The 26,094-nt window shown below is 48.1% G+C and overlaps 10 protein-coding genes across 10 annotated transcripts; 6 read left to right on the forward strand and 4 right to left on the reverse strand.

Annotated features, from left to right (window-relative positions):
- Positions 1 to 442: 442 nt before the first annotated feature.
- rasB (Ras small monomeric GTPase RasB) lies at positions 443 to 1,012 on the forward strand (the record flags this gene model as incomplete). Its single annotated transcript, XM_016741839.1, has 1 exon — positions 443 to 1,012. One exon carries the CDS (start codon positions 443 to 445, stop codon positions 1,010 to 1,012), a length of 570 nt encoding a protein of 189 aa, XP_016603069.1.
- Positions 1,013 to 2,052: 1,040 nt separating this feature from the next.
- Positions 2,053 to 4,370, forward strand: PEX2_045650 (putative acyl-CoA synthetase; the record flags this gene model as incomplete). The annotated part of the gene is made up of 4 exons (XM_016741840.1): positions 2,053 to 2,431; positions 2,521 to 2,916; positions 2,987 to 3,862; positions 3,919 to 4,370. The coding sequence occupies 4 exons, from the start codon at positions 2,053 to 2,055 to the stop codon at positions 4,368 to 4,370; spliced, it is 2,103 nt and encodes a 700-aa protein (XP_016603070.1).
- Positions 4,371 to 5,101: 731 nt separating this feature from the next.
- On the forward strand, positions 5,102 to 6,145 carry PEX2_045660 (uncharacterized protein; the record flags this gene model as incomplete). Its single annotated transcript, XM_016741841.1, has 1 exon — positions 5,102 to 6,145. One exon carries the CDS (start codon positions 5,102 to 5,104, stop codon positions 6,143 to 6,145), a length of 1,044 nt encoding a protein of 347 aa, XP_016603071.1.
- A 157-nt stretch (positions 6,146 to 6,302) lies between these two features.
- Positions 6,303 to 8,506, reverse strand: PEX2_045670 (putative FAD monooxygenase; the record flags this gene model as incomplete). Its single annotated transcript, XM_016741842.1, has 4 exons — positions 6,303 to 6,946; positions 7,002 to 7,238; positions 7,290 to 8,313; positions 8,369 to 8,506. The coding sequence occupies 4 exons, from the start codon at positions 8,504 to 8,506 to the stop codon at positions 6,303 to 6,305; spliced, it is 2,043 nt and encodes a 680-aa protein (XP_016603072.1).
- A 3,898-nt stretch (positions 8,507 to 12,404) lies between these two features.
- Positions 12,405 to 13,083, forward strand: PEX2_045680 (uncharacterized protein; the record flags this gene model as incomplete). The annotated part of the gene is made up of 2 exons (XM_016741843.1): positions 12,405 to 12,662; positions 12,709 to 13,083. The coding sequence occupies 2 exons, from the start codon at positions 12,405 to 12,407 to the stop codon at positions 13,081 to 13,083; spliced, it is 633 nt and encodes a 210-aa protein (XP_016603073.1).
- A 421-nt stretch (positions 13,084 to 13,504) lies between these two features.
- On the reverse strand, positions 13,505 to 15,046 carry PEX2_045690 (Endonuclease/exonuclease/phosphatase; the record flags this gene model as incomplete). The annotated part of the gene is made up of 1 exon (XM_016741844.1): positions 13,505 to 15,046. One exon carries the CDS (start codon positions 15,044 to 15,046, stop codon positions 13,505 to 13,507), a length of 1,542 nt encoding a protein of 513 aa, XP_016603074.1.
- A 1,103-nt stretch (positions 15,047 to 16,149) lies between these two features.
- PEX2_045700 (MDR family MFS transporter) lies at positions 16,150 to 18,232 on the forward strand (the record flags this gene model as incomplete). The annotated part of the gene is made up of 7 exons (XM_016741845.1): positions 16,150 to 16,383; positions 16,476 to 16,552; positions 16,618 to 16,669; positions 16,736 to 16,910; positions 16,967 to 17,062; positions 17,125 to 17,628; positions 17,688 to 18,232. 7 exons carry the CDS (start codon positions 16,150 to 16,152, stop codon positions 18,230 to 18,232), a joined length of 1,683 nt encoding a protein of 560 aa, XP_016603075.1.
- Positions 18,233 to 18,994: 762 nt separating this feature from the next.
- PEX2_045710 (uncharacterized protein) lies at positions 18,995 to 20,874 on the reverse strand (the record flags this gene model as incomplete). Its single annotated transcript, XM_016741846.1, has 4 exons — positions 18,995 to 19,512; positions 19,601 to 19,878; positions 19,931 to 20,122; positions 20,225 to 20,874. The coding sequence occupies 4 exons, from the start codon at positions 20,872 to 20,874 to the stop codon at positions 18,995 to 18,997; spliced, it is 1,638 nt and encodes a 545-aa protein (XP_016603076.1).
- Positions 20,875 to 22,496: 1,622 nt separating this feature from the next.
- On the forward strand, positions 22,497 to 23,558 carry PEX2_045720 (Alpha/beta hydrolase fold-3; the record flags this gene model as incomplete). The annotated part of the gene is made up of 1 exon (XM_016741847.1): positions 22,497 to 23,558. One exon carries the CDS (start codon positions 22,497 to 22,499, stop codon positions 23,556 to 23,558), a length of 1,062 nt encoding a protein of 353 aa, XP_016603077.1.
- A 272-nt stretch (positions 23,559 to 23,830) lies between these two features.
- Positions 23,831 to 25,263, reverse strand: PEX2_045730 (uncharacterized protein; the record flags this gene model as incomplete). The annotated part of the gene is made up of 2 exons (XM_016741848.1): positions 23,831 to 24,556; positions 24,634 to 25,263. 2 exons carry the CDS (start codon positions 25,261 to 25,263, stop codon positions 23,831 to 23,833), a joined length of 1,356 nt encoding a protein of 451 aa, XP_016603078.1.
- Positions 25,264 to 26,094: the final 831 nt, after the last annotated feature.

Raw genomic sequence — 26,094 nt, forward strand, 5'->3', positions numbered from 1 at the left:
CCCCCCCCCCCCCCCCCCCCGCGCCTGGAACGTGGGCCACTTCAATACACCTTGTCCCCCCCCTCCTTGCGACTTCGACCCTTCCCCCTCTTTCCCCTGAAATAATTATAGGTATGTCGTCTGCAAACTGCATTGCTATGAAGATACTGACTTGTCTAGGTTCATTTTCTTGACTGTTTCTTTTCGGCCTGTTCTCAATTCCAGTTGCCCGCCATGGCTGGAAAAATGACGTTGTACAAACTGGTGGTGTTGGGAGACGGAGGTGTGGGAAAGACCGCCCTTACCATTCAGGTTGGTCAAGCTCTTGATATCTAGGGCCAAGAAATCCCACTAAAACCGTACCTCGACCTTCTAGTTATGTCTTAATCACTTCGTCGAAACATACGATCCAACCATCGAAGATTCATATCGCAAACAAGTCGTGATCGATCAACAGTCGTGTATGCTCGAGGTGCTGGACACAGCGGGCCAGGAAGAATATACCGCGCTACGAGACCAGTGGATTCGGGATGGCGAGGGTTTCGTATTGGTGTACAGCATCACATCGCGCGCCTCCTTCTCCCGCATCACAAAATTCTACAATCAGATTAAGATGGTCAAGGAATCGTCAAGCTCCGGTTCCCCCTCCGGCCCCAGCTATTTGAACTCGCCCATGAACGCCTCATCCGGTCCCGCAATGCCCGTCCCCGTTATGCTAGTCGGCAATAAGAGCGACAAGGCCGTCGAGCGCGCAGTCTCAGCACAGGAAGGTCAAGCATTGGCCAAGGAGCTAGGATGTGAATTTGTCGAGGCTTCTGCGAAGAACTGTATCAACGTGGAGAAGGCCTTCTACGACGTTGTCCGCATGTTGCGCCAGCAGCGACAACAGGCGGCAGGTGGCCGTGGCGCAGATCGTCGTCCGACAGGCTTCGGATCGGGCCACCGCGATCGCGACGCAGGCCCCGAATATCCCAAGTCCTTCCGACCCGACCGCTCGCGACATCGCAGTCGGCTCCAGTGTACTCTCTTGTGATCGGCCGGGTCCGTCCGCGAGGCGTTGGATTTCTTGCTCCCTGGAATAATGGCTGTTTTCCTTTTTCTCTCTTCCTCTCTTTCTTTTGGTCCTGGGTGCATCTGGAGGGTGGTTCTATCTATCTTTTTGGTTACCTCATTCGGCGTCGGTGGTTCTTGCCATGCTACATCTTTTATGCTCGCATTCTGAAGAGCTTGAGAACTGGCGTGGGGACTGATGTCCACCAGTATCTGCAAGCCTGGAGCGCAAATTCTTTTTTTGTTTTGGCTTTTGTTTTGCTCTTTGGAAATGCGCCGAGGCATGCAGACTGGCTGTCTAGATTTCCACCAGCTTCTGCTACTTTTCTTTCCTTGACGATCGTCTCTCTTCTTCGGTCTCTGCTTATTTGATAAGTTGCGATCGAAGGAATCTTTCGGACACGGAGCTAGCCCGAAAGAAACCCCCCCCCTCCCCCCAAAAAAATCCCAGGCGACGAAGCCAGAAGATCGCAGTCGCGCATTAGCAGGCATTTCGATATGATACCCTACGACTGAGCTTGTTTATTTGATTCATTTTTCAGCCATTTATGCGATATAGACAATTGATAAAGGTGTTTCTTTTCACTTAATAACTTGAAAAATCCGAAGATGTACTAGGGTACAAAAGCTGTATATGATACTGATATGAGGTATACTCTGAGTATACTCTAAGAGCACTCTCCAGGACACTCCAAGGATAATCTTCTACCCGAAGAAAGTGCGGGGGAAATGCACGGACTGGCCTCGGCTGCATCCGGGGGGATCTCACTCGACCTTCACCTCTCTTTTCTCCGCAAATGACAGCCTAAAATGCCTTGTCGATCAGAACTGGTTCTCCATCTTCCCTTGGGTCCCAAAGCCCTCGGGTAAAAACGCTCCATCTCAGAGCTCTAGAGTACTTTTGAACTATTCCTTTGCGTGTAACTTGTTCCTCTCTTAGCTTCTCTATCGAATCACATTCCTGGCAATAAATTTGCCACTTCCCCCTATCATATTCCAATCCGAATTCTAATTCCATCCAACATGTCTCCGCACCCCCAAGCAACAACCCACTCCCACTCCCTTGGCGACCCAGAAACCTTTTGGTCTCATCACGCGGCCAGACTCCACTGGCATCACAAGCCTTCACGTGCCCTAACACGGCAGACAAAGTGTCTACCGAGCGGAGCCGAGCACCAGCACTGGTCGTGGTTCGCCGACGGCGAGATCTCCACAACTTACAACTGTGTCGACCGACATGTGCTCGCGGGCCAGGGCGACAATGCTGCGATCGTATGGGAATCACCTGTCACCGGTGTAACGGAGAAGTATACCTATGCCCGCCTACTCGATGAAGTGGAGGTTCTTGCTGGTGTACTTAGGGAGGAAGGGGTACAGAAGGGCGATGTTGTTATTATTTACAGTAGGCAAACCAACAACTTCGTGATGACCCCACAAGTGGGGAATGGATTAAAAACAGGGAATCCATAACTGACCACATATGACATCTAGTGCCAAACATCCCCGCGGCTCTAATAGCTGCGTTAGCAATAACCCGCTTAGGCGCAATCCATGCCGCCGTCTTCGGTGGCTTCGCCCCGCAAGCTCTAGCGCAGCGCATCGAGGCCGCGCGTCCGAGAGCTATAATGACGGCATCATGTGCAATAGAGGGGTCCAAGGGGCCCATTTCCTACCGACCGCTCGTCGAGGGTGCTGTCAAAATAAGCAGCTTTAAGCCGAGCAGGGTTATTGTCTGGCAGCGTGACCAACTGCGATGGAACCAGCCTGATAAGCGCGGTGGACAGCGTAATTGGCAGAGACTCGTGAAGAGTGCACGGTTCCGTGGAGTAAAGGCTGGATCTGTTCCTGTCAAGAGCACGGACGCGCTTTATATTATCTATACAAGTGGTGAGCGGGTCTTAGAATAGGGTTCAGCTCTCGACGGATCTGCTCTGTGCACACTAACACCCTTTTACAGGAACAACCGGTCTCCCCAAAGGTGTTGTCCGCGAAGCAGGCGGGCACGCCGTGGGTCTGGAGCTCTCCATAAAATCCCTCTTCGGGATAAAAGGTCCCGGCGACACAATGTTCTGCGCATCAGACGTGGGCTGGGTCGTTGGACACTCGTATATTTTATATGCGCCGCTACTAGTCGGTGCCACAACCGTCATGTTTGAAGGCAAGCCCGTCGGTACACCGGATGCAGGGATATTATGGCGCATTGTTGAAAAACACAGTGTAAATGCCATCTTCACGGCGCCCACTGCCATGCGAGCCATCCGGAAAGATGACCCGAACGACCAGTTTATCGGCGAGGTCGGGGAGCGCGGAGGATTGAAATCTCTCCGTGGTCTTTTCCTCGCCGGTGAACGTAGCGAGCCGAGTATTGTTAGCTCATACCAAGATCTGCTTGATAAGTATGCAGCGGATGGTGCACTCGTTATTGACAACTGGTGGTCATCTGAATCCGGCTCTCCAATTACGGGTGTTGCGTTAAATGGGAGTGCTGCGCTTGCTAGTCTAGCACCCGGGCCAGATTGTTCTCCCCTCACAACCCGTCCCGGCTCAGCAGGATTTCCGATGCCTGGATTTGATGTCCGCATCGTCGATGATGAAGGCAGTGAAGTCCCGCGTGGTACAATGGGCAACATTGTTATGGCCCCACCGCTCGCCCCATCGGCATTCACGACTCTCTTCGCGGACGAGGAGCGGTTTTACCGTGGGTATCTTAAGCGCTTTAATGGCCGGTGGGTGGATACTGGTGATGCGGGGATGGTTGATAAGGATGGCTACGTGCATATTATGTCGCGAAGTGACGATATCATCAATGTTGCCGCACATAGGTTCAGTACCGGTAAGGAGTTTGCTTTTCTTCGCTTCCTAGCGCCATGATCTGACTCATTTCTACAGGATCAATTGAGCAAGCAATCCTCTCGCACCCATCGATCAGCGAAGCAAGTGTCGTCGGCATCCCCGACCCGCTGAAAGGCCACCTTCCCTTCGCATTTATCCAGCCTAAAGCTAGCGCCATCCCTGGAGAATCTGGGCCTCTTCCAGCAACACCAAGCCCGCAATTATTTGCCGAGGTTAACACGCTGGTCCGCGAGCAGATTGGGGCTATTGCGTCGCTAGGTGGGATTATACAGGGTCGAGGGATGATTCCTAAGACGCGGAGTGGGAAAACGCTTAGGCGTGTTCTTAGAGAGCTTGTTGAACTTGGGGTGAAGGGGGAGTATGGGGCGGAAGTAAGTGTGCCGCCGACTGTTGAGGATGCCGAGGTTGTTTCTGTTGCGAGGGAGAGAGTTAGGGAGTATTTTGAGGAGAAGGGCAAGGGTAATGGGATCAGGAAGGCGAAGCTTTAGATGGGGATATAGATGATTACTCTACCGCTCCAAGGTGTATGTGGTCATGACCACATCTGATTGAAAATTTCGGTTGAAGATGGGACATCAAGGGGGTTTTCGGGAAGAAACTATCAGACTTCAACATCAGGCTTATCTTGTCATGAAGATTTCTAGATAATGGAGAACTATACAAGAAAAGTGACGTGTATTAGGAAAATATCATAGCACCTGTAGGCTAGATTGAAGTGAAAATAGACCTTGGAGGGGGAAACAAGTGGGATGATCAGAAGATTGCGCTGATCTGTATGAAATTTGCAACCAGACGTGGCACTAGATATCATGACTTATTGACTTGTCCTCCAGAAAAAGCTGCAGAAGAATACGACAATACGACACGCCCGCAGAAAAGGCCGTAAAGGCCGTGGTCCCCGAGCTGACTGAACTTCGATAACAGGTCACCGTTCTCTAGGGCTTGCAGGTCAGAGGTTAATTTATCTTATTCCAAGACTTTTTCATCAAAACTCCGCTTATAATTTCCCTCAGTCCATCGGCGGTGCCGATGCAATCCTGAATGTTCAGGTGGCATGCAGACAACTTGAGGTGCTATGGCAGACTGCGGCTCGATGGGATAGTTCAGCTCGTTTCTCGATATATCAATAAATCTGCCTATATAAGTACCTTGACAATGACCCTGATTCTGATTTTTGTATCACAGGTCAACATTCAAGACAAATCAACCATCTCCCAAAATGCATACCATTCTTCTCACCATCACCGCTCTCGCCTCCTTTACCCTGGCCGAGTATCGCCCAGAAGAGCGCGTCGTTCTGGCAGACTGCGGTATCCACCCACCCAACGGTGATTCCACCTCGCGCCAAATCATGTATTACCACGATGCACCATGGGCATTCCAGGGGACACGAGGGAAATGGGTCACACCGGACATGATGACCGATGTTCCCTGGGACGGGTCGTATCCCTGGCGAACAAAAGGATTGATTCGCAAGATGCCAAATGGCGACGAGTTCTCGATCGTGATCGATCCCTCAATTCCCGATTCGAACGATAAATTCGCTGGGCTCGCAGGCCATACCTTTGAACCTCACGGGTTTGGATGTCGTGGCCACCACGAGCGCGGGATCTACATTCTCGACGATGGGACTGAATGCGCGTCTGCGTACATTTGTGACCATAAGACCGAGACTCGACCGGGTCCTGCTCCGGCTCCTCCTGCTGGAAAGACGACATCGTCACTGACTCTCTCATCTGATGCAATCTACGTTGACAATTCCAACTTGTACAAGGATAAGCTGAGACTTATGAATCCGAGCGACGCTTTTCATAGTGTTTATGATGCTATTGAGGGGAATGGATGCAGGAAAACAGATTTTGCTATTTCTGATTCTTGCACAATATCTTACAATTGTATGTTTGCCGGGGAGAAGAATGACGCCAAGTCTCGCAGCGACGCTATCGCCAAGTTCTTGCATGGTACTGCTGGCCCTCAGATTTCAAAGTCTTGGTATGAGAAGACCACGTACTCGCAGCAGTGGGGAGTTCCGACGTACTGGATTGGGTATAAGTATCCGAGGAGTGGACAGATTGTTATCACTCATGATAATTCCATCCAGTCCCAACTTTCTTTTGAGGTCAAGTGTAAAAGTAGTTGGTTTTGTGATGTTGGCTGTACTGGGGTTACTACTGGGATGCTTGCTTTGGGTTATGCCCAGGGCATGGCGCCTGTTGGTGTGTTTGGCACTTTGACTGCTGGTGCTTGTGGCCTATTTTGTTGATTTTGTTGGGTTGAATTCTTTGTTGCTAGCAAATATGGTATGAAATAAATGTTTTATCTAGCTCGAAGGATATACGTAGGCTAGGACGCTGTGTATGACTTTCTTTATATAGGGTGATGGATCAGGTGATCCAGTATTTGCTGGTTGCTCCCATCCTCTATGAGGCATAGTTCCCGGATACCTGCTTTTTCATGAAGCCACTGAAGAACCGCGACATCTGCTCATAGTCATCGACCTCTCCGACCCAGCTTACATACTGATCAGGGCGAATAATGACACTAACACCGCGATTCGGATCGATGCCATAATTGGCATAGGCTTGACCATGTCCCTCATGATAAGACTTCTCGTCGACGAAGACTTTCCAATAATCCCATCCCATGTCACCGTGGTGGGGGTGGAACGCTTCCGGAAGATCAAGAAGTTCGATATCTGTCCGTGATCCGGAATGAACCGTCAAAACCTCGATCACGCTATCAATAGGCTTGTCTGGAGGTGTGAACTGGCGAATGAAAGAATTCGATCCCCCCAAAAGGGCGCCTAATCTTTCGAATCGCTCCATATTTTGGGGCTCGGTGAGTCGTCCGGGGAAAACTATCAATCGCCAGCGCCCGTTGCTCTTCAGTAGCTCCTGCAAATGCCATGGGCGTGCATCGGCATGATTCAAAACCTTGAAACTAGGTATACGTTTTCCGATATCAATCTTTGCAGCCAGCTCTGGCTTGCTGATGATCATGCTATTGCCTTGTTCTGCGACATCCGTTTCCTTCGCCACGAGAATACCGGAAGAATAGTTGACAGCTAAAGAGATGGAGGTTAGTATTAGAGACCCCATCAAATACTGTAGGAAAATCACCTATGCCGCTTGCAAACTCGTTTCCTTTTTCAAATGCCCTTTTGAATTCTTCCATACTGACACCCTCTTCATCCATGATATCCTTGGCCGGGCGTCCGGAGAAAAGTCGCGAAAAGCGGTGATCGAAAGCGATCAGGTCCTGTGCGATTTGCTTCCTCTCAGACTCATAAGTTTGAAGAATTGCCGGTTCACTCAAGCCGTTTATCACATGGGCGAGCTTCCATCCCAAGTTATACGCTATTCGAAATGTGAGTATTAAGACCAAGCACGTCAAGGTTGAAAACTTACTATCCTGCATACTGACATTCATACCCTGTCCAGCCTTGGGAGAGTGCGTATGGACAGCATCACCTGCCAGGAACACACGATCGCTTTGCGAAAATTTGTCACTCACTCGCTGTCCAATCTGGTACGCAGTCCACCAGTCACAATACGCGTAATCAAGCTTATATGGGTGCACGATACACTGGGCAGATTTCAGGATGATTTCGGGGGTGATCCAGGACCGGTCAGCTTTGGAGCCATTCTTCTGGACATCTGTCGCCTGAAGCTGGATGTAGAGTCGAACAAGTTTATTCTCGCGGGGAATCACCATTAAGCTGCCCGCACTCGCAGAGTGAATGGCGCATCGATGGCGGATATCTGGAAAATCCGTGATGGGAACAATGTCGAGCACACCCCAGATATAATCGGTTGAGCTACCTTCCAAGTTAAAGCCAACCTGACGGCGCACCCATGAGTGGGCACCGTCGCAGCCGACCAGAAATTTGGCCTTTATGTGCTCCATTCGGTTGGGAGTTTGATTGTCCTTGGCCTCTGTCGCCTGGATAAGGTCCTCCGTGTCATCAGCAACTAGATTACTTCGGAAAAGTCCATCCTCGACCACTATCTGCTGACCATCAGAAGATTTCTGATGCTGCTGCCGTTGTTGAGGCGTGGATTCTTCCTTTGACAAGGTGTGAAGTTTAACACTGATAGGGTAGTCCTCGAAATCGCCTGCTTTGGCTTCGTCGAAATCGAACGACGTGGGCAACACTCCGCGCTCAACACGAATGTCACTATGCTCCTTGATTGAATCGAGGAAGAAACGCTCGATGCGACCCTGGTGCAGTACGACCTGTTGGAACCGACTAATTCTAGGAATGGTATCGGGGATGCGGTCACTCCGTTGAAGACGCCCATTTTTGTCAGGATTCCAAAGACAAATCTCTAACATATGGTTTGCCTCGCGCCATGCCCGGTGGGCGAAATCAAAAGAGTCAAAGATTTCCAGAGTGCGACATTTCAGACCGTCCGCCTGGCCGTTGAAGACCTGTATTAGAGTCAGTACACGACATGGTAGTGTTCATATTTGTACGGGAGTATACCTTTGAGCCACGCTTGTCCACTATACGGGTCTTGACTCCGCAGCGACTTAGCCAGTTGGCTAGCATAAGCCCCGCTGGCCCGGCACCAACAATGAGGACATCCACATGGTCTTCTTTAGCTGGCGGTATATGGGTCATGATGAGCTTTGAGATTCAGATCAGGAATGCGAGTTTGATGACTTTTATTCCCCATTATGAACCCCAGCCCTTATCAACCAAGAAAGTCGGAGAATGTGGGGGAAGCGCTAGGGCTATGTACTCTAGATTACCCCACAACCAACAGGGGATCTGCGGAGATACTTCGCTTGATAGGTCGGATTTTATCTCGGAAAGACCTTCAAGTTCCGACAATTTCGGATGCTGTGATGGAGATATCGAAAATGAGCAATTGGCTGTGCTGGGCGCAAACCCCAGACCACCCAGGAAGAATATATTTAGCTGCAGGCAAAGTTATCGGAAAGAGGAAAGGAGCAATTGAAGCAAACCCCTAAAGCATTCTCGCTCCGCTCAATGCTGCTTAATCCTACAGTCTTAGGCGATGTGATGTGCTACCATGAGAGCCTACCGATGGAACTTCGGGCTGATTTCGGACCTGGTGGTCATTCAAAGATCACCAGGGTCATCTTTGAGAATTTTATCAGGTCGTTTCATTTCCATGAAAGATATGTTTAAATCCATCGACTTTAGAACAGCAGTGGAGCTTGCTGCAGAAGAAAAAATGGTGGGATCAGGCGATTAGATGCTATATTTCATGGATGCCTAGTTCTATAGGCTCGTTAGCTTTATTCTAGATTCTAGAGTATAAATATCTTGAATTCAATTTTCAGTTAGGCCTTCGATTCTCGTGAAAATGATAGTTTATATGTCTACTGTAGAAGTGGGGGAAGAGAACGGAACAATTTTTTATTGGACAATTTCCAAGGTTGTTTCGTTTCTGTTTGAACGGATCAACTTGTAGGGGTAAAAAAAATGATAAGAGAGCTACACGCTTGAATATATTAACGTTGGTTTCTGTAAAAGGACGTTGCTGCATTTACTTCAGAGGAATTGTCTGAGGCATGATGATGGTAGATGGTAATTCCCTAGGAAACAATGTAATGCGAACAAGTAAAATCGAGCGTAGGATAGACAAAGTACTTGTATGAATCTATCCGATCATCTTATTTGCCATATCTTGAAATGTGAGACAGTCGTCTATGAAACCATTTGAGACCCATTTTCGAGTTTATCGCGACCGCCATTCCGCATTCACATCGGAACAATTCTTAATAGGACAATATCTCAACACCCTCTCAATTGACCTTTTTTTTTGCTCTCCGGGTGATAGGAGAAAATACAGGCTCATTATGCAACTATAGTCTGACCTACTAACTTCAAAAGAATAACGAATTTTGGATATCTACTACGGAAAGGTTTACTATCTTGACCCATTTTTGCGACTCTTACAGAAGAGTTATGGAGGTCAATCGACATGGAAAAAGGTCTCATGGTTATGGGACAATCGACCCTCAATCACCAAGCGATAACCTCCTTCCTCCATCACCTGGATCCCAGATTGGGGCAGCGTGCCCTGAAGATGTGTCGGAATACTCTTATCCCGATGGTGGGCTGAAAGCATGGCTTGTGGTCTTTGGTTGCTTCTGCGCCTTCTTTTCCGCCCTCTCCTTCATGAATTCAATTGGCGTATACCATTCCTGGATCGCCTCGCATCAGTTACGGGACGAAGGAGCTGGAAAGATTGGATGGATCTTTGGCTTCTACAATTTCCTAACATTTGTGGCAAGCCTCTTCATTGGTCCGGCTTTTGATTCTTATGGCCCTCGTCCGCTCTGTGCGGCTGGGCCTGTCTTTCTACTAGCTCAATATACCCTTCTAGGCTTTTGCAGGACTTACTGGCAGTTTTTCTTCTGCATCAGTGTCCTCGGAGGTATAGGTACCTGTGTTCTTTTCACTTGCGCCATTGGTACTATCCAGCGCTGGTTCTTCCATAGACGCGGACTTGCCATGGGCCTTGCGATATCCGGTGGAAGCGCCAGCGGAATTGTGCTACCTCTTATAATCAGCTCGATATTGCCGAAGATTGGTTTTCAGAGGACAACCCTGACAGTGTCAGTCGTTCTTCTGCCATTTGAAATTGCTGCCGTCGTTCTCATGAAAACCCCAGCTCTGAGCGGCAAGCATCGCCAAAGCCTGAGAACAAAAGGTTGGAAAGCCATGCCTAGTCTTCGACTCTTACTTGACCTTCAACCCTTTCTCATGGCTCTCGGACTTCTTCTCGGAGAAGTTGGCATATTCATCCCGATGACATATGTTACTTCGTATGCCTTGAACCATGATATGTCACTATCACTTGCCTATTATCTTATCACTGCCATGAGTTGTGGTTCGTTGCTCGGTCGCTGTGTGGCTGGGTTTATTGGTGATCATATTGGATGGTTTAACACGCAAATAATCATTCTTGGTTTATCCACTGCCTCCATCCTTGGTATTTGGCTTCCTGCAGAGGCCAATCCCAGTGTCCTTTGGTTATTTGTTATCCTGTTTGGTTTCTGCAGCGGATCATCAATAAGCCTAGCACCTGTTTGTATGTCCCAACTGTGCAAGAGAGAGAACTATGGAGAGGTTTCTGGGACCTTGTTTGCATTTTCTAGCATTGGGTATGGCTGTATTTCTAGAAGATTTCTTACTTTTGCTAATTTACTGCTCACCTCAGGTCTCTCATCGGTATCCCCGTAGGTGGTCTGCTCCTTCAGCTACCAAATGCATCGTACAGGGCGTTGATAATCCTTGCTGGACTCGCCTATGGCTTAGGATTGCTATGCTGGACGACTTTGAGGGTTCTTCGGGGTGGATGGAACTTGAAAATAAAACTCTAAGATGTTGATTTGTTTCATTAGATAGCTATGAACCCTTTATATTGGTCTGAGGTTATTACAGCGTATTGCATTTTCAAGGCACTATAGCCCGATGTGTATTTCGCGAAAGAACTGTTTTTATTAGTGCTCAAGCGACGATGAGCTCATATGAGCCCCCAATAAAACTTACAAAGTTCATACCTAGCTCCCCTCACTTTATATGAGAACTAGCATACTAGAAGTGAGAGCAAAAGCCAGGCTCCCAACCTCACTTTGACACCTCCATTCTTAGTTTTTCTCTTTTATCCCTTCTCTCAGTTTCTCCTCCTCTTTTATATTATATTTCCAACCTATTAATACTCCTCCATTCTCGGCTTTTTGCTTTATCTAAAAGATATCTCAAAGATATCTCAAAGACATCTCAAGGACATCTCAAAGACATTCGAAAAGACGTCAGAGGGCCGCAAATACGGCTGAGTATTCTTGTTGCTAATAACTACATAATTTGCTTAGCAATGAGAGAGTTATGTGCCGGCAATTCGTCCCATTGTTACGTCGTGCCTTCCCTTTTTGTCAAACATTGTTGACCCTTAAGCCACTGCCAGGATATGAATACCTGCCCCTCCCACTTTCTTCCTTTCTTTCTTCTCATCCCCCAGTCATTTTCTTCAACCTCTCGCTTCCATTGCTGAACCAGTTTCAAAACAATGGAAACATAGAGGAAAGCGCCCTGCTGCTTCCTCGGAATCGTCCACAAAGAAAGTATGAGCAGTGAGTTATAAGACAGATTGAGAGCGCATTCTAACCATCCTATCACAATTCACAGGTACGAATGACTCGTAAAGATCTCAAATTCGCACGAGCAACAAAATCGGTCGAGGAGAATAGATAAGCCTAGAAGAACATGAGTCTCAGACGGCAGCATCTGGGGTTCAAAAACACTTTCGACCCCCCATTTGTTATCTCTTGGCCTATTCTACCTGCGACTTTGCGCCGGTCTCCAAGAACATGTCGAGGCCTGGGCCATTTGCCTCATTAGACTAGCCTGCAATTTGACAGGAACTTTCTACGGCCACAACCGGCCCATTAATGGTCTAGAAAGAGGGGGAGGGAGTGCAGATGATACCAAGAAACATCAATCCTCACAAAAGAAGGAAATTGCAGCATGGTGTCTCTACAAGATGGTAGAGAACATCGAATGGTACAAGAATGCTACCGATGCGCAGAACATGGAGAAGTCAGCACAGGAACAACAAAGCTTCATCGAAAGACACCAGGATAATAAGATGAAAGTCACTATTTCATTCCCGTCGGGTATGAAGCGTTTCCCAGCCCCAAACCTTGGCCCTTTCACTGATAAGGGCGAAGGCCACCTTGAGCCCTATAACCGGTACTGGGAGGTCATGAAGTGGCTTCCACAAAACGAATTGGAAGACATGGTTCGCCACACTACAGGGCATAGAGAATGAAACTACTATGAGCGAGGCACATGCACCGTCTTGGATGCAAGTGCCTACTCGGAAAGTAGTTTCCGGCCTCTCCAGTGTTAAGAAGGTCTTCGCCAGTGATAACCTCCCACCCATTGAAATCCGATTGAAATGGATCCGGGGTGAAGAGGTCTCGAAAGACCAGGAAACCGACCTCGCAACCAAACAAGCTGTAAAACGAGAAGCCCATCTTCCGCCTTCGAAATCCAGATTCACATGGGACCCTCGACTCTTCGCTAAGAGTGAGCAGTTTAGAGACAGTATTCGGCGCTCTCTAAACTTCAAGGAATTGGGCCTTGACCTACAAGCTATGTTGATCGGATATCACCATGAAGCCCAGGATCAATCAATCAATCAATCAAATTTCAATTAATCTGTTGCAGTCTAACTAGTTGCGTCAGGGCCACTAGTGAACCCCAAGAGTATACAGATGATGACCTTAAAGAGTGTGGAATCAGCCCGTTCCTGTATCCTGTAAACCCCACACACCCAAACCTATACCTATACATAAGAAATTAACACATAATGATTATTATAGGGTGTACCCTCTATCTTCTAACTCTCACTTATCACTCTCTCTCTCTCTCTCGCTCTGCTTCCTCCCTTGCTTTGGTTTCAATTGATGGTATAGTTTCCTGGCTAGTTGTTATTTGGTATATTTTCTCTCTTTTGATTTCTCCAACTCTACATATGTACGACTCCTCGAGTGAAGGGCCTTTGACTCGTTGCAAGATAGGTCTCTATTTGCGCAAGGAGAATAAGAAGTGGGATCTCGGGTTTCTGATCCAGATACCTCAAAAGGCGGAAGGTCTGGAACTTAAAACCCCATGTATTTGGATTTTAGGTTGAGTTAAAATTTTGAACGTGACAAGGACACCCTTGTGATCGGTAGGCCACTCGTTATCGGAGTGGTCCGGCTCGGGCTTAGGGTTGCCCACCATATAGGTCTCGGCCTTCTTGGGAGTCAGGTTTCCCTTATAGTAGACAAAGTCAATGCGGTCCATGGGCTCCTTGTGGCCATTGTAGTCGTCATTGTTAAGGTAGATGGGAGACCAAGTGTTGGCGGGGTCAGCGGCAGGATCTGAATGGAGCTCGCGGTAGGCGTCGGTCAAGCCGGCGTCAATAGGCACCTTAGAGGTGGGCCAGTCAAACTGCCCAATACCGCAGTGAGAGGAATTTGTCGCATCGGTCCAGTCGAGGTGAGAGGGCGCGTTGAAGTCCCCGGTAAGAAGTACGGGGACTTTGTCGGCGTTGTCGAGGGCGTCCGTCATAGCGCCGACAATGTCTTGAATCTGGCGGGCACGGCTGGCCCTCCTCTCAGTGTCCATTATAGCGTCCGCACCTTTTCCATCGAAGCAAGGATCATAAGGCCCATAGGGATAGGCGTAAGGGTGGCAGTTATGGAGGATGATCTGATTATTGTCACCGTCGAGAGCGACTCGGACAGCAACACTGGTTTCGGTGACTGCGCCATACTTTTTGGATATGGGATAACGGCTGATAATGCTGGAGTCTCCACCCTGCCATGATTGCCAACCAAGCGCGTCTGCAATCTGAGTTGCATGGCCGTGGGTGCTTTCTTGGAGACCGACGATGTCAGCACCAGAGTTGGCAATGGCTGAGATTTGTTTGCGGTTGTAGTCGTTGACCTTGGTGCCTCCGTACCAAAGATTGAGGGATAGCACTTTGAGCTCAGTGACAAGGGGTTTACCAGAGGCAACTACTGGAACAGTGACGTCGATGGTGGCAGTAGATTTGTCGGAAGCAGTAGCCCTAATAGTGATTTTAGAGCTACCGCTGCCGCTGGGGATTCCGGAAATGATACCATCCTCGGATACACTGACCCAGTCGGCGTCAGAGTTTTCCTTGCTGTATTTGGTGTTGGGGTCTGGGGCGTGGTGTAAAAGGCCATTCACACGAGCTTCGAACTTCTTTCCCTCACGGGCATTCTTAGTCGTAAATTCTTTAACATTAAATGATATAGGTCCATCTCCGGAAAGGAAAATGTCAATGGGACCGGCAAGCACTGTGTACCCACTATCGGCCAGGAAGTATGCTTTATAGGCGCCCCAGTTGAAATGAGCGTCATCAATTCGCTTGGTTTCTTCTGACTCGCGCATCCAGTCCCAATATATGGAGTTTTCTTTGCCAGGGCCCTCACCATAAATACTGTAGATACCAATCCAATTCTTCTCCGAGGGTTGATCGGTTTTATAGTGGAAGGTGAAGAAGGGACCGTCGACCAGTTCGAAGGAGCTGCCGTGCTTTGGGAGGGCAGCTGGGGCAACGAGGGGAAGCCCGGACAAAGCTGCGAAGAGGATAGATCGAAAAAGCATGGTCTTTCGTTTTCTGCGCGTGATACAAGGACAAAGATGATGAAACAAGTTGTCTAGAAAAGCAAAACAAGTAAATCGCTCGATGTACCTTGCCTCTAAGCGTCTAATTTTCCGACGATGTGCCGGATCTGGTTTGTCTGTACGGCGAAGATGGCCAGTTTGGCGGCGATAAGATCACCTGGTACAGCTTTGAAGGAATCAGTAACAATGCAACCCGACGTTGTAGCGTTACAACGTATGGTAGACTGGTAGAATGGCAGAATGGCAGAATGGTAAATACGTGAATGCTAGCGAAAATTGATTGAGATGGAGCATTCAGAAATATTAATTATATGTTGTACATGTGTTAATGTGGGATTTTGACCTGTCTCTACTAAATCAGACATCATCGGAGACACGATCGCCTGGGCAACGGGCAGCGATTATCCGCTAATGGACCTCATTGGGGGAGCTATTTGAATGGCCCACTTACTTTTTTTTCCCCAAATAGAACAAAAGTTCTTTTCTAGAAAATACAGGCTCAAAGCTCTGTCATCACTATTCTGTACTTGTGTAGATCAAGTTGTATAGATTCACTTCAGCAGGGGGGAACAAGAGACAAGAAAGTGAAAGGGAAAAAATGAGGAAATTTATTGGAGCCCCGAAAGTCCTCACAACTTTGCAGTCTATTGACCATTCTATGCACCCACATAATAGGATCATGTACATATCGTCGAATATGAAGGAGAGCATCTCGAGCGGCTTGGGCCACGACCCGATTGATATTTGTGGTGTCGGCCCGCCTTGTGACCGGAGCAGGGTAGAGATGGGTAGGGATTCGGACACAGGCATTGCCATCAGACCGGGGATCTGGAATAGAATAATTTGGCATCTCGGGGAATTGGAAGCAAGTACCTCCGTCTTTCTTTGTCTCGATCGGCCTTTACGATAGTCGTAAGATTAATAGTCGGAGCGGAGAGAAATTCGAAGCTCCGATCCGATCCCAAGCCATGAACATAGACCATACTAGTGGGTGTTTACATTCACTTGGATATATATAGTACTTACTGCTTCTTGATTCTACCCAAACCTTGGTTATCATTCGAGGTTCGGAATTTTCGAAGATGGAGGAAAAAGCACACGATGCCAACACAGATAGGGCTGGATATATCTCGTCAGCCCCTTCACTGGAGACAAATACCGCAGGCTCTGAAGCAGCTCACGCAAAGGATTCAACGGAAACGGGTTGGGTTGCAGGCAGGACCGAATACCTGACAGGACTGGGCCTGCTGAGTACTATGACCTCGCTCACCCTCGTCGGATTTTTGATACTTCTAGATACCTCTATTGTGTCTACGGTAAGTATCAGGTTGTCTGCCTTGCACCCCCTCTTCCTGCCTCGTTTGAGGTTGGAGCAACGCGACTGATGCAAAATAATTTGGATTTTCAGGCGATTCCGAGAATCACAACCACTTTTCACTCCCTGGCTGACGTCGGCTGGTATGGAACCGCATACCTTTTGTCTAAGTACGCTACCTAGATACGAATGATTCTCACTGTCTCTCATGCCCTGCTAATACCCGTGACTTTAGCTGTGCTCTTCAACCCCTGACAGGGAAAATGTACACTTACTTTAATAATAAGGTAGGTAGTATTCCCTGACTATTCTCCTGTCTTTGTGCGATAGACACTAACTCGATTGATGAGCAGTGGACATTCCTTTCCTTCTTCGCCATTTTCGAGCTGGGCTCTATCCTTTGTGGTGCAGCCACATCCTCTAACATGCTCATTATCGGCCGGGCATTTGCTGGAATGGGTGGATCTGGCCTGCTCAATGGAGCATACACAATTATTCATGCGAGTGTTCCACCAGAAAGACAAGCTTGTATGTCCACCGCTCTGGACCATAAGGAGTCTCAACCGCTAAAACCATACCCATAGCTCTCACTGGAATTCTTATGGGCATTTCCCAGCTCGGATTGCTGTGTGGTCCTCTAATTGGAGGTGCATTGACTCAACATGCATCTTGGAGGTGGTGTATGCATCCCTTCCTCGTTGACCCGCTGAGAGTATGTAGAGAGCTAACGTATTTATTCCAGGCTTCTACATCAACCTTCCCTGCGCCGCTATAGTAGGGCCTCTTCTGATCTTTACGCCGCTTCCAGGTCATGACGGTACAAAGCATAAGGGCCAAACGCTAGTTTCTTCCCTCAAAAGGCTCGATTTACTAGGCTTCGCCATGTTTGCTGGAGCCGCCATCCAAGTTCTCCTAGCTTTGAATTGGGGTGGTAGCTCTTATGCATGGAATAGTTCCACAATTATTGGACTCTTCTGTGGCTCTGGGGCCTTGCTGATTGTCTTTGCAGCGTGGGAGTACTACATGGAAGATGGTGCTATGATACCCTTCTCCATCATGAGCCAGCGAGTTATCTGGGCCAGCTGCATGAATTATGGTTTCTTCGCCGGATGTTTGTTGAATTCTACATATTACCTGCCGATGTATTTTCAGGCTGTCCGAGGTGCCACTCCGACCATGAGTGGAGTGGATCTCCTTCCTTCCATTTTGGGGACCATGATTTCAGTCATGATCACAGGGGTACTTGGTAAGTGATCTTTCGCCACGTTTGGGCACAAATTTGATAAATACTAACATGTTCTGCAGTGGGCCGATTGGGATACTATCTACCCTTCGCGGTAGCCAGCGGAGCTCTCACAATGCTGGGAACAGGGCTTCTGATCACACTCACTCCCACCACTTCCGCGGGTCGATGGATAGGATTTCTGATCCTGCAAGGTGTTGGTCGCGGCTTTGGGCTTCAGATTCCTCTCCTCGCAGTACAAAATAACACGCGGAAGGAGCAAGTTTCGATTGTGACCTCGCTTGTTGTTTTCGGGCAGAACTTTGGAGGTGCCATTTTCTTGTCTCTCTCTCAGGTCATCTTCAGTGCAGGCTTGAAATCAGAGCTCAAGGCTCTCTCCCCACAGACTGGCTCAGAGACTATTATCGCGGCCGGCGCTGCAGGGATTCGGAACATTGTATCGGCCAAAGCTTTGCCAAGTGTATTGCTAGCCTATAATCAAGCCATTGTCCATGTTATGTACCTTGCGGTCGCCGGCGCTGGGGGTGCCTTTCTGTTTGCATTTGGAATGGGATGGACGAATATAAAGAGGAAAAAGGATACAGGCACTGAAGAGAACGGAGTCTAAATCATACCCAGTGGAAGTCTTACTAAATAATTTGTGGCCCAGATCCAATGAAGATTCATTCAATTTTATGGACGTATAACCATTCATTTCCCGAATTGCTGATACATAATTTGGATTTCCCTCTCCCACCACTTTCTCTCTCCATTGTTGACTTAGTGGAGTTGCGTAGTTTCAAAGGATATACCTGTTGGGACTAGTTGAGATATAAATTAGGTTTGACCCACCTTGTTGAGACTGTGAGCTGCGAGCCAGACCTCAGCTGGCTGATAGCGACAGAGTTCCATGACCGCGGCTTTACCTAGACTGAAGTTCCCTCCGGTGACAAGAATCACCCTCCTGTTGAGTTTGGGTACATCGTAGTTGGGACTAAAGGGCATCCTAGTATTGATAGAGATGTACAGATGCTGGATTCGAAGCGCAGTGAGGTTCGGAAGATAACAGGCTAAAACACTTGAACTATATTCATCATTTTATATTTCAATCAATCAACAGGAATAGCATTCCAACATTGGAGGCTCATGGGATTTCTTATAACACCGGACTGAGGCCATTTGACTTGCCTCCGCCCTCTTTTCGAGTCGGAACGGAGATGGAGTATATAAAAAAAATGGGAATGTCTGAAAGCTCCTTTGACAAAGAAAAGACTAGCTTCGTCAATCTCATGTAAACTTTTATGATCTATCTTGTTCTTCGATCCATTTCCAGCATCATTTAATTAAAAATACACATACACTAGGCCATTATAGTGCTGAGCCCTAACCTTTACCAGTTCCAAGTATCCAGGAATTCGCTGGTAAAATTCTCAAGTTCGTCAATAGAGGGCGGCGGTAACAGTGTTGGCATGGCATCCCACGACATCTTCATAGATCGAAGCTTGGTTGCCATAACGCTGAAAGAATCCTGTGCCTGTGAACCATCCGGATCCAGCCCCGCCACTTCCTTCACACGATCAAAGCTGTTGCTTGCCTCCTCAAATGCCCGTGAAAGGTTTACCGCTTCATGTAACAGGGTTCGGTCCCATTCCGGATGGTTACACGTTGCGAGGCGATAAATTCCAATAAAGCAGCGCATCATGTTCGCATACATGAGTGACGAAAATCCCACAAATTCCACGGGCTGGATCATGGAAAATGTGCCTAGCCAGGACTTGACTGCCTGCAAGCATGCATATATGCACTCAAAGCGCTGATTGGGTTGACCAGGGAATGTATTTACTCCAGGTGAGAGTGCAATTGTATGGATCATGAGCTCGGTATTGTAGATTTCCAGCAACAGAACTCCTATATAGTCACATATGATGTCAGTAAACTACCAACACATACAGTGCGTGCACTAGCCAGGCGCCCAGCATAAAATGAGTTTACTTACTATTTCTGTTGAGCTCTTGCGGGATATTAGACTTCAAATTGCGCATTCGTGCCTCCAGCGATTTGAGGTAGACTGTAGCTTGGGGTCTCATCGTATGAATCCCGGAAGCTGCGCTTAGCCCTATATGGTCCGAGACATTCTCTGAAAGAGAGCGTAGATTTACCAGTTGGACAAGAAGGAGGTCGGAAGCCAACTCTTTCTGCTCCTCAAGAACATGAACACACTCGTCAAAATATGCGGTCCATTGCAGGCTTTGCCCCTTCCCCCAAGAAGTTGGTCTATTACAGTTAGACACGAACAAAGATTTAGTGGATCTCGTTGCCTACTTACACTGTGCTAATTAGGAAACATCCCAGTAATGCTCTGCGCTCTTCGGATGTTGGAGAGCGCGTAAATTGAGACAGTTTACACCCTTTCAGTACGTAGGCTAGTGTTACACCGGGATCCTGTGGCGGGCGTTTGTCCAATCCCAAGTCATACAAAATAGCAATGGCAAGCTGGACGAGACTGGTCGAAATAGACCTATCGAGGCAATAGTGCCTATCCCTGAACAGTAAATGAAAAAAAGCCGTTATTAGGCTTTATCGCAAGATTATGGCAAATGTCTCTGTAACGTGGGCTTACCAGGTGGTGTACACCAGAACAGCCAAAAGAAAATCCATGTTCCTCGTCCCCTCAATGTACGCTTCACGCCCAAAGACCCCACGGACCTCTTTTGATAGCATGATCTGTTGAGTAGAGCGAGTGGATGCCACTGTCATTATGCTTAACCAGAGCAGCGGGCTTTCCTGGCGGAGTTGTTGGGCAGTCATCGATGAGGAAACCTGGAGAAAAGGCAGGTGACCCTGGAACTCATTTCGAAACCTAACTAAATAAGCTGCAGCCTCTTCTGCGCTAGGCTCGAGATAGGGATGGATAAGAAATGGTAGTTGGTTCGTGGATTTGAGCCTGGACGAAGATGAGGCTGTGGGGGTAAAGGGGCCCTCCATTCTTCCGTTCACCCCAGATCTGTCATATGGGTATTCAACATGTTGACTGTTGTCCGCTATCACCCCATCCGCTTCGCTGCTGGAACTGGCTTGTATCAGGCTTCCCAGTACGGAGTTGATACCCGAGGCATTGAAGGAGCTCGGAGCATCCTGAGTCACAGATTTGAGTAGGGCGACGAGCCCATCCACTTTCTCCTCTAGTCTCTCTACCTTGTTATCCCCCGATATCTTTGTCGCCATACGGCGCTTGCGCACCGGTGGGGACGGCAGACATTCCTTCTTCATGCGGTGGCATCTGCCGGCTATTGTTAGTGACGAGAAAGAAATCCACCGAGAATATTACCTTTCACACTTTCCCCTCTTCTCTACGCTCGCGTGGCATCGAGCTTTTGCTCGCACACAATTTATGCAAGCCCGCGCCGGCTTATCTAAGCGTATGGCTGCATTTTCTGAATTGGTATTAGTATTGTCATTATCGCTGGAGGTGTGCGGATCTATAGGCTGTTCGAAAAGCCCTAGGTTCAAGGAGATCGGCTGTTGCGCTAGCGCCATCCGGTGTGTGACCCACGGGACGGAGGCAGATAATCCTTCTCTGACATTCATAGGAGGCAAGGGGTAATTTGTATAGTCCGATAGGAAGGGGAGGAGAGAAAGAACAACAGGTGTTAAGGACCTCGAGGGCGATAGGACTATCGGGGTTTGCATAGCTCCGATCCGCTCCTGACCCATGAATCGGGATCGGAGAGATGTATCGGGGGTCCGATGGGGGTTTTCCGTGCACAACTGAACAATAACTGGACAAAGTTGAATGACTGGAAGGACATCGGCTTCATAGTGGCCTAATTTATTGTGGAATCAGGACAATTCCGAGTTTAATTCCCTTGCATGGACAGCAAGTCCTATTCGCTGCTCTGACCTCTAATATAGGCACTTTCAATGGTGCCATCCTAACAATGAAACGAAACCATTCTACGGCAGGGTTTAGACGCCATCGCGCCAACCTATATAATTTGACAGAAATCTCGTGTACAGCAATGTATGGTATAGATAGTCTTTTTAGATAGTCTTTTTAGACATATATTATATGTATATCTCTATAAACTACCTATAGTATTTAATCCGCTAATTATACTATTTAAAGGCGCCTCTAAGCTTAGGAAATTCGAAAGTATATACTAAGTTTAGTTCAACCAGTATAATAAGAAATAAAGGAATTCTAGGATTTATATCGGGAGGAATAGTATTATTTAGTACCTATTTTAGAAGGCATTAATAGGTATGGATTACCTATTAATATAATACTATATTCCTAATTCTCTGCCTGGTTGGTTGGCGCGATGGCGTCTAAAACCTGCCGTGCGCAACTTCTTTCTTTGCTCGGGAATTTCAGCCCGATACGAAGCTCAGTCTGTCCGGAGCGCTGCAAATTGTTGTTTCTTCTTGTACTAAAGCAAGAAATAGCCTACAATACTGTGCAATATGTAACGCTGATCCATGGACAATCCTTCTGCGGCTCGGGCCAAGCCTTGTGGTTCAGAGCACTTCGGCCCGAACAGTTCGGGGCGACTCGGTGTGGACCTGAGTTAATTGAATTTTGGGGCCAAACCCACTCTCAGCACATTAGTCTCCGCAGATAGTCTGGTCACGGAAATACATATGGAGAGAAGTAAGATGCGACGATGTTATTGGTATCCTTTTTTGCGAGGCTGAATCGAGACCGGTGGAAAAAAAGCTTGGTGCGGGCCTAGAGTTCATAAAACGAAGAACTCGACAAGCCCAACAGAGAGAGTCGTACTGCTAATGCTATGACAAACACGTACTAGTCACTCTCGCTATATCCCAACAGATTCATGACTGATCCTGCTCCGCCAACACGTCGAGTCTTCCGTTCACCACTGCCCAGCATAATGATCGAGAATCCAGATAAGGACGAAATAGCGATGGAAAAGCTCATCTCTCCTCTCCCAAAAGAGCGACTATCCCTCCCCCACCGCCTAAACTGTTTCCTCCAACTCTGGCTCTTCAAATCCCTCGCCAGCCTCTATTTCCTCTACGTCCGCCTCATTCACCCCCCTCAACCAGGTACCCAACCAACCCTCACCAAGCGCTATGCCTGCCGCCCAACCCTGGAAACCCGCATCTTCTACCCGCGCACCTACAACTCCGCCCAGCGCCAACTGCTCCCCCTCTACCTAAACATCCACGGGGGCGGCTTTGCGCTATGCGACGCCACCGTCGACGACCCCTTCTGCAGCGCCTGGGCCAATCGCACCGGAATGCTAGTTGTCAGCCTCAACTACCGCAAGGCGCCACTCCACCCCTTCCCAACAGCCACCTTTGACATTGCCGATGTAGTCAAGTGCGTGCTAGCAGATGATTCCCTCCCAATTGACCACTCGCGCATCGCCATCGGCGGCTTCAGCGCAGGCGGCAACCTCGCGCTATCTGTCTCGCAATTCCCCGGTCTGAAAGGCCTGATCAAAGCAGCGGTGATATACTACCCCATCGTGGATTTCGGCCACCCACCTAATGAAAAGTTGGATTCGAGACCGTATAAAGGTGGTCCGAAGGAGACGCTGGAAAGCACATCCTGGTGGCTGGACTGGGGGTATGTGAGTGTAGGGCAAAACCGGAGGGATCCGCTACTCAGTCCGGTGTATGCGGGGAGGGATGAGCTGCCGCCGTGGATTTATATGATTGGGGCGCAGTGGGATATGCTCCGGTTGGAGGCGCAGCAGATGATCCACGGGTTGGCCGGGTTGGAGGATAGAGTAGGGGTTGAGCAGGAGGAGGACTTCGAGGTGGGCAGGTATAAGTGGACGTTAGCGAAGGGGTGTCCGCATGGTTTTACCCATGCGTCGCCGGGACGGAAGAAGGGGGGTGTCAGTAGGAGGAAGAGGGAGGACGTTGCGCGGGGGATTTATGAGGAGGCGCATGAGTGGTTGAAAAAATCTCAGGTTCTTTCTTAGGCACTGTAACTACCTATGTCTTTTGAAAACTTTGCTTTTATGGGTTTTGTTTTGATTGAATAGAGTAGGTGTTTTCAAGTAGGAAGGGGTGTACTTTGTATGTTGTACTGTCGGGTGCTAAGACCAGCTAACTACCCAATTGGCCAGTAGCGAATACCTAAGCAACTCATAATACAGTCTTATGTAATGATCAGGTTGAAAGGTGCACATATGCTCATAATATTCTTTCGAACTGTTGGCAAGATAATTCTAGCCTACAAAATACTTCCAATTCATTCCCCTTCGGCAGCCATTCTTAGATTGTCTTCAGCAACTTGTTTACGGTTGATCGCAAACCGTTCCCTACTTACAGGAGGAGTGCTATAAGACACTTCAACGCCGTGTGGACGTAGATCAGCCCCTATAGCATCCATTCGGTCCCACGGATATACCTCATCCCCAGTGCCGAAGCAGTCAGTTCCGGGGGTAAACGTGATTTCGATTCTTTGAAGAGGACATCCGCGTTTAAATGCCTTGCGTGCGAGTAGTCGTAGCCAATCTTCTTCTGCTTTGGCAAAGTCACCCAGCCTCTCAGCGCATTGTGAATCCAGGGAAGTCAAATTCCAGTGGAAGACACGAAGGCGCGGGGCAAGAAGACTGTCAGGGGGCTCGAAAGCCTCGTTCCTTGGGGAGCGTTGGGGATCTGAAAATTCGTACGAAAGGCTAAGTTGCTCTAGGTTTTCGAACTCGCGCAAGTCAAAGCCCTCAAGCCCACCCCTGTTAAAGCGGTATAATTTGATCGACCGAAGGGTTTTTCGGTGAATGTAAAGGATTGGTTGTAATGTTGCCAGGCTCCAATCACTATAGAGCCCCGAGGGAGCTGCCTCATCCCCACATAAATATCGCAGCTCAAATTCCTCTAGGTGTCTTGGCCAACGGACGAGTGCTTCGAGGGATTTCGGGCTTAGGAGAAAACTGCGTAGTTGAAGTTTCGTAAATGGGGCCGTTCCTGCTTTTTCCTAAAAGAATATGTCGTCTATTAGTACATCGGCAGAAGTTGTAATAAAATCGGATTACCCCGAATGCATATACATACCCTAAGTTCTGCCTGGCACATCTGGTCCCCGTAAATGGAAACGCCCGACAGTCTTAGGGTTTCAAGATTAGGAAGCAATCCAGACTTGAAATCACCCAATACATCTATCACGAATGGTAGGTGGAGGTTATAGCAGTGGTCGGAGTCCAGTGAGAGAGCATTGCAACCAGACATGTGTTTGGTAGCTAATCGGAGTAGCTCCCATGCCTTCTTGCCCTCCAACCCCCAGAAGGTCAAAGTTTTGACGGCAGTGAGCCAAGTGACACAATCCGTTGCAATATAGAGATTATCGATGTTTTTGTTATAGCTCACTGTGAGGTGTCGGCAGTGTTTCCAAAGCAATGGATTTTCTCTTAAGGTGCGATGAAGGTGCTTGGAGATTTGCGAGGGCCGTCTCCAATTGTTTTTGTCGGTGTAGATCACTACCTCTGCATACAAGTATGGCATAGTAATGCGATAAAATCGTTTGCACACAAGAGAGAGAACAACGGCCATCTCGTAGGCTTGGTAACGGTCGATCAAATACCTGTGTTCATCGAGAATTGCCGTTGTTGCACTAATGATCATATCCAAAATCTCATCGGGTAATCTGAGGATGAGGGCGTCTAGAGAGGGGTGGTTGATATCCATGGTAAATTCGCTGAGATGTTGTGCAAAGCAAACTGCCCAGGTGGTTTCCAGAAAGTGGAGAGAATATGAGGGGAAATCCCCTGTTGAGCCTCACCGTAACTTCCAGTTCATTTGAGCCTCAGCCCCTTTTGGGCTCTATTGAAGCCAGTAGTAACGTGAACAGTGGAAAGAAATTTGTGTCGATATAGTTCAATTACTTTCACGGAAATTACAATAAATCAGTGTAATAGTCCTGCTTGCCAGCGCTGACATAGGCTGTGATAAGCATATTACCACACGCCTATACATGTTCGTTGTCTGCTTGCTAGATTCAGGGAATAAATACCCTACTCTTCCTAGATTGAATATATAAGGATTCTTCCTCTTCCATAGCTAGTAGCCGCAACACCTGTGTTAGTATCCTACTTTGTTATAAATTCCCTCTATTCGACTTCTACCATATCTTACATCCTGCCTTCTTCCCAACCTTTGCCTGGATGGTTTCACTTCTTTTCATATCAACATACACTTTGACACTAGATTCATCACACTATCTTTCACGTCAACCCTTCTCTTTCCTCCTGTTTTCCCTCACGATAATCTCACTTGACTTTCTAACACTTCAGGTGACATCGTTCCTATATTTTTCAAGCTCATTTGCTCTTTCCCTCTCTTTTGCCTCGTCATCTTCTTTGCATCCACAACTCCTCGAGGCTCTACTCTGATCACCACAATTCCTGCAAACCCCTCTTTATAATGGAGTCCTTATCTTTTTCTGAAAGTGAAATCCCCGCCGAAAGCACGGTATTCACATTTTCAACTTCCAGTGATCTCAAGATCTTGGTTACCGAA

The sequence above is a fragment of the Penicillium expansum genome, assembly GCF_000769745.1.
Source record: "Penicillium expansum strain MD-8 chromosome Unknown contig147, whole genome shotgun sequence".
Classification (NCBI taxonomy): Eukaryota; Fungi; Ascomycota; class Eurotiomycetes; order Eurotiales; family Aspergillaceae; genus Penicillium; species Penicillium expansum.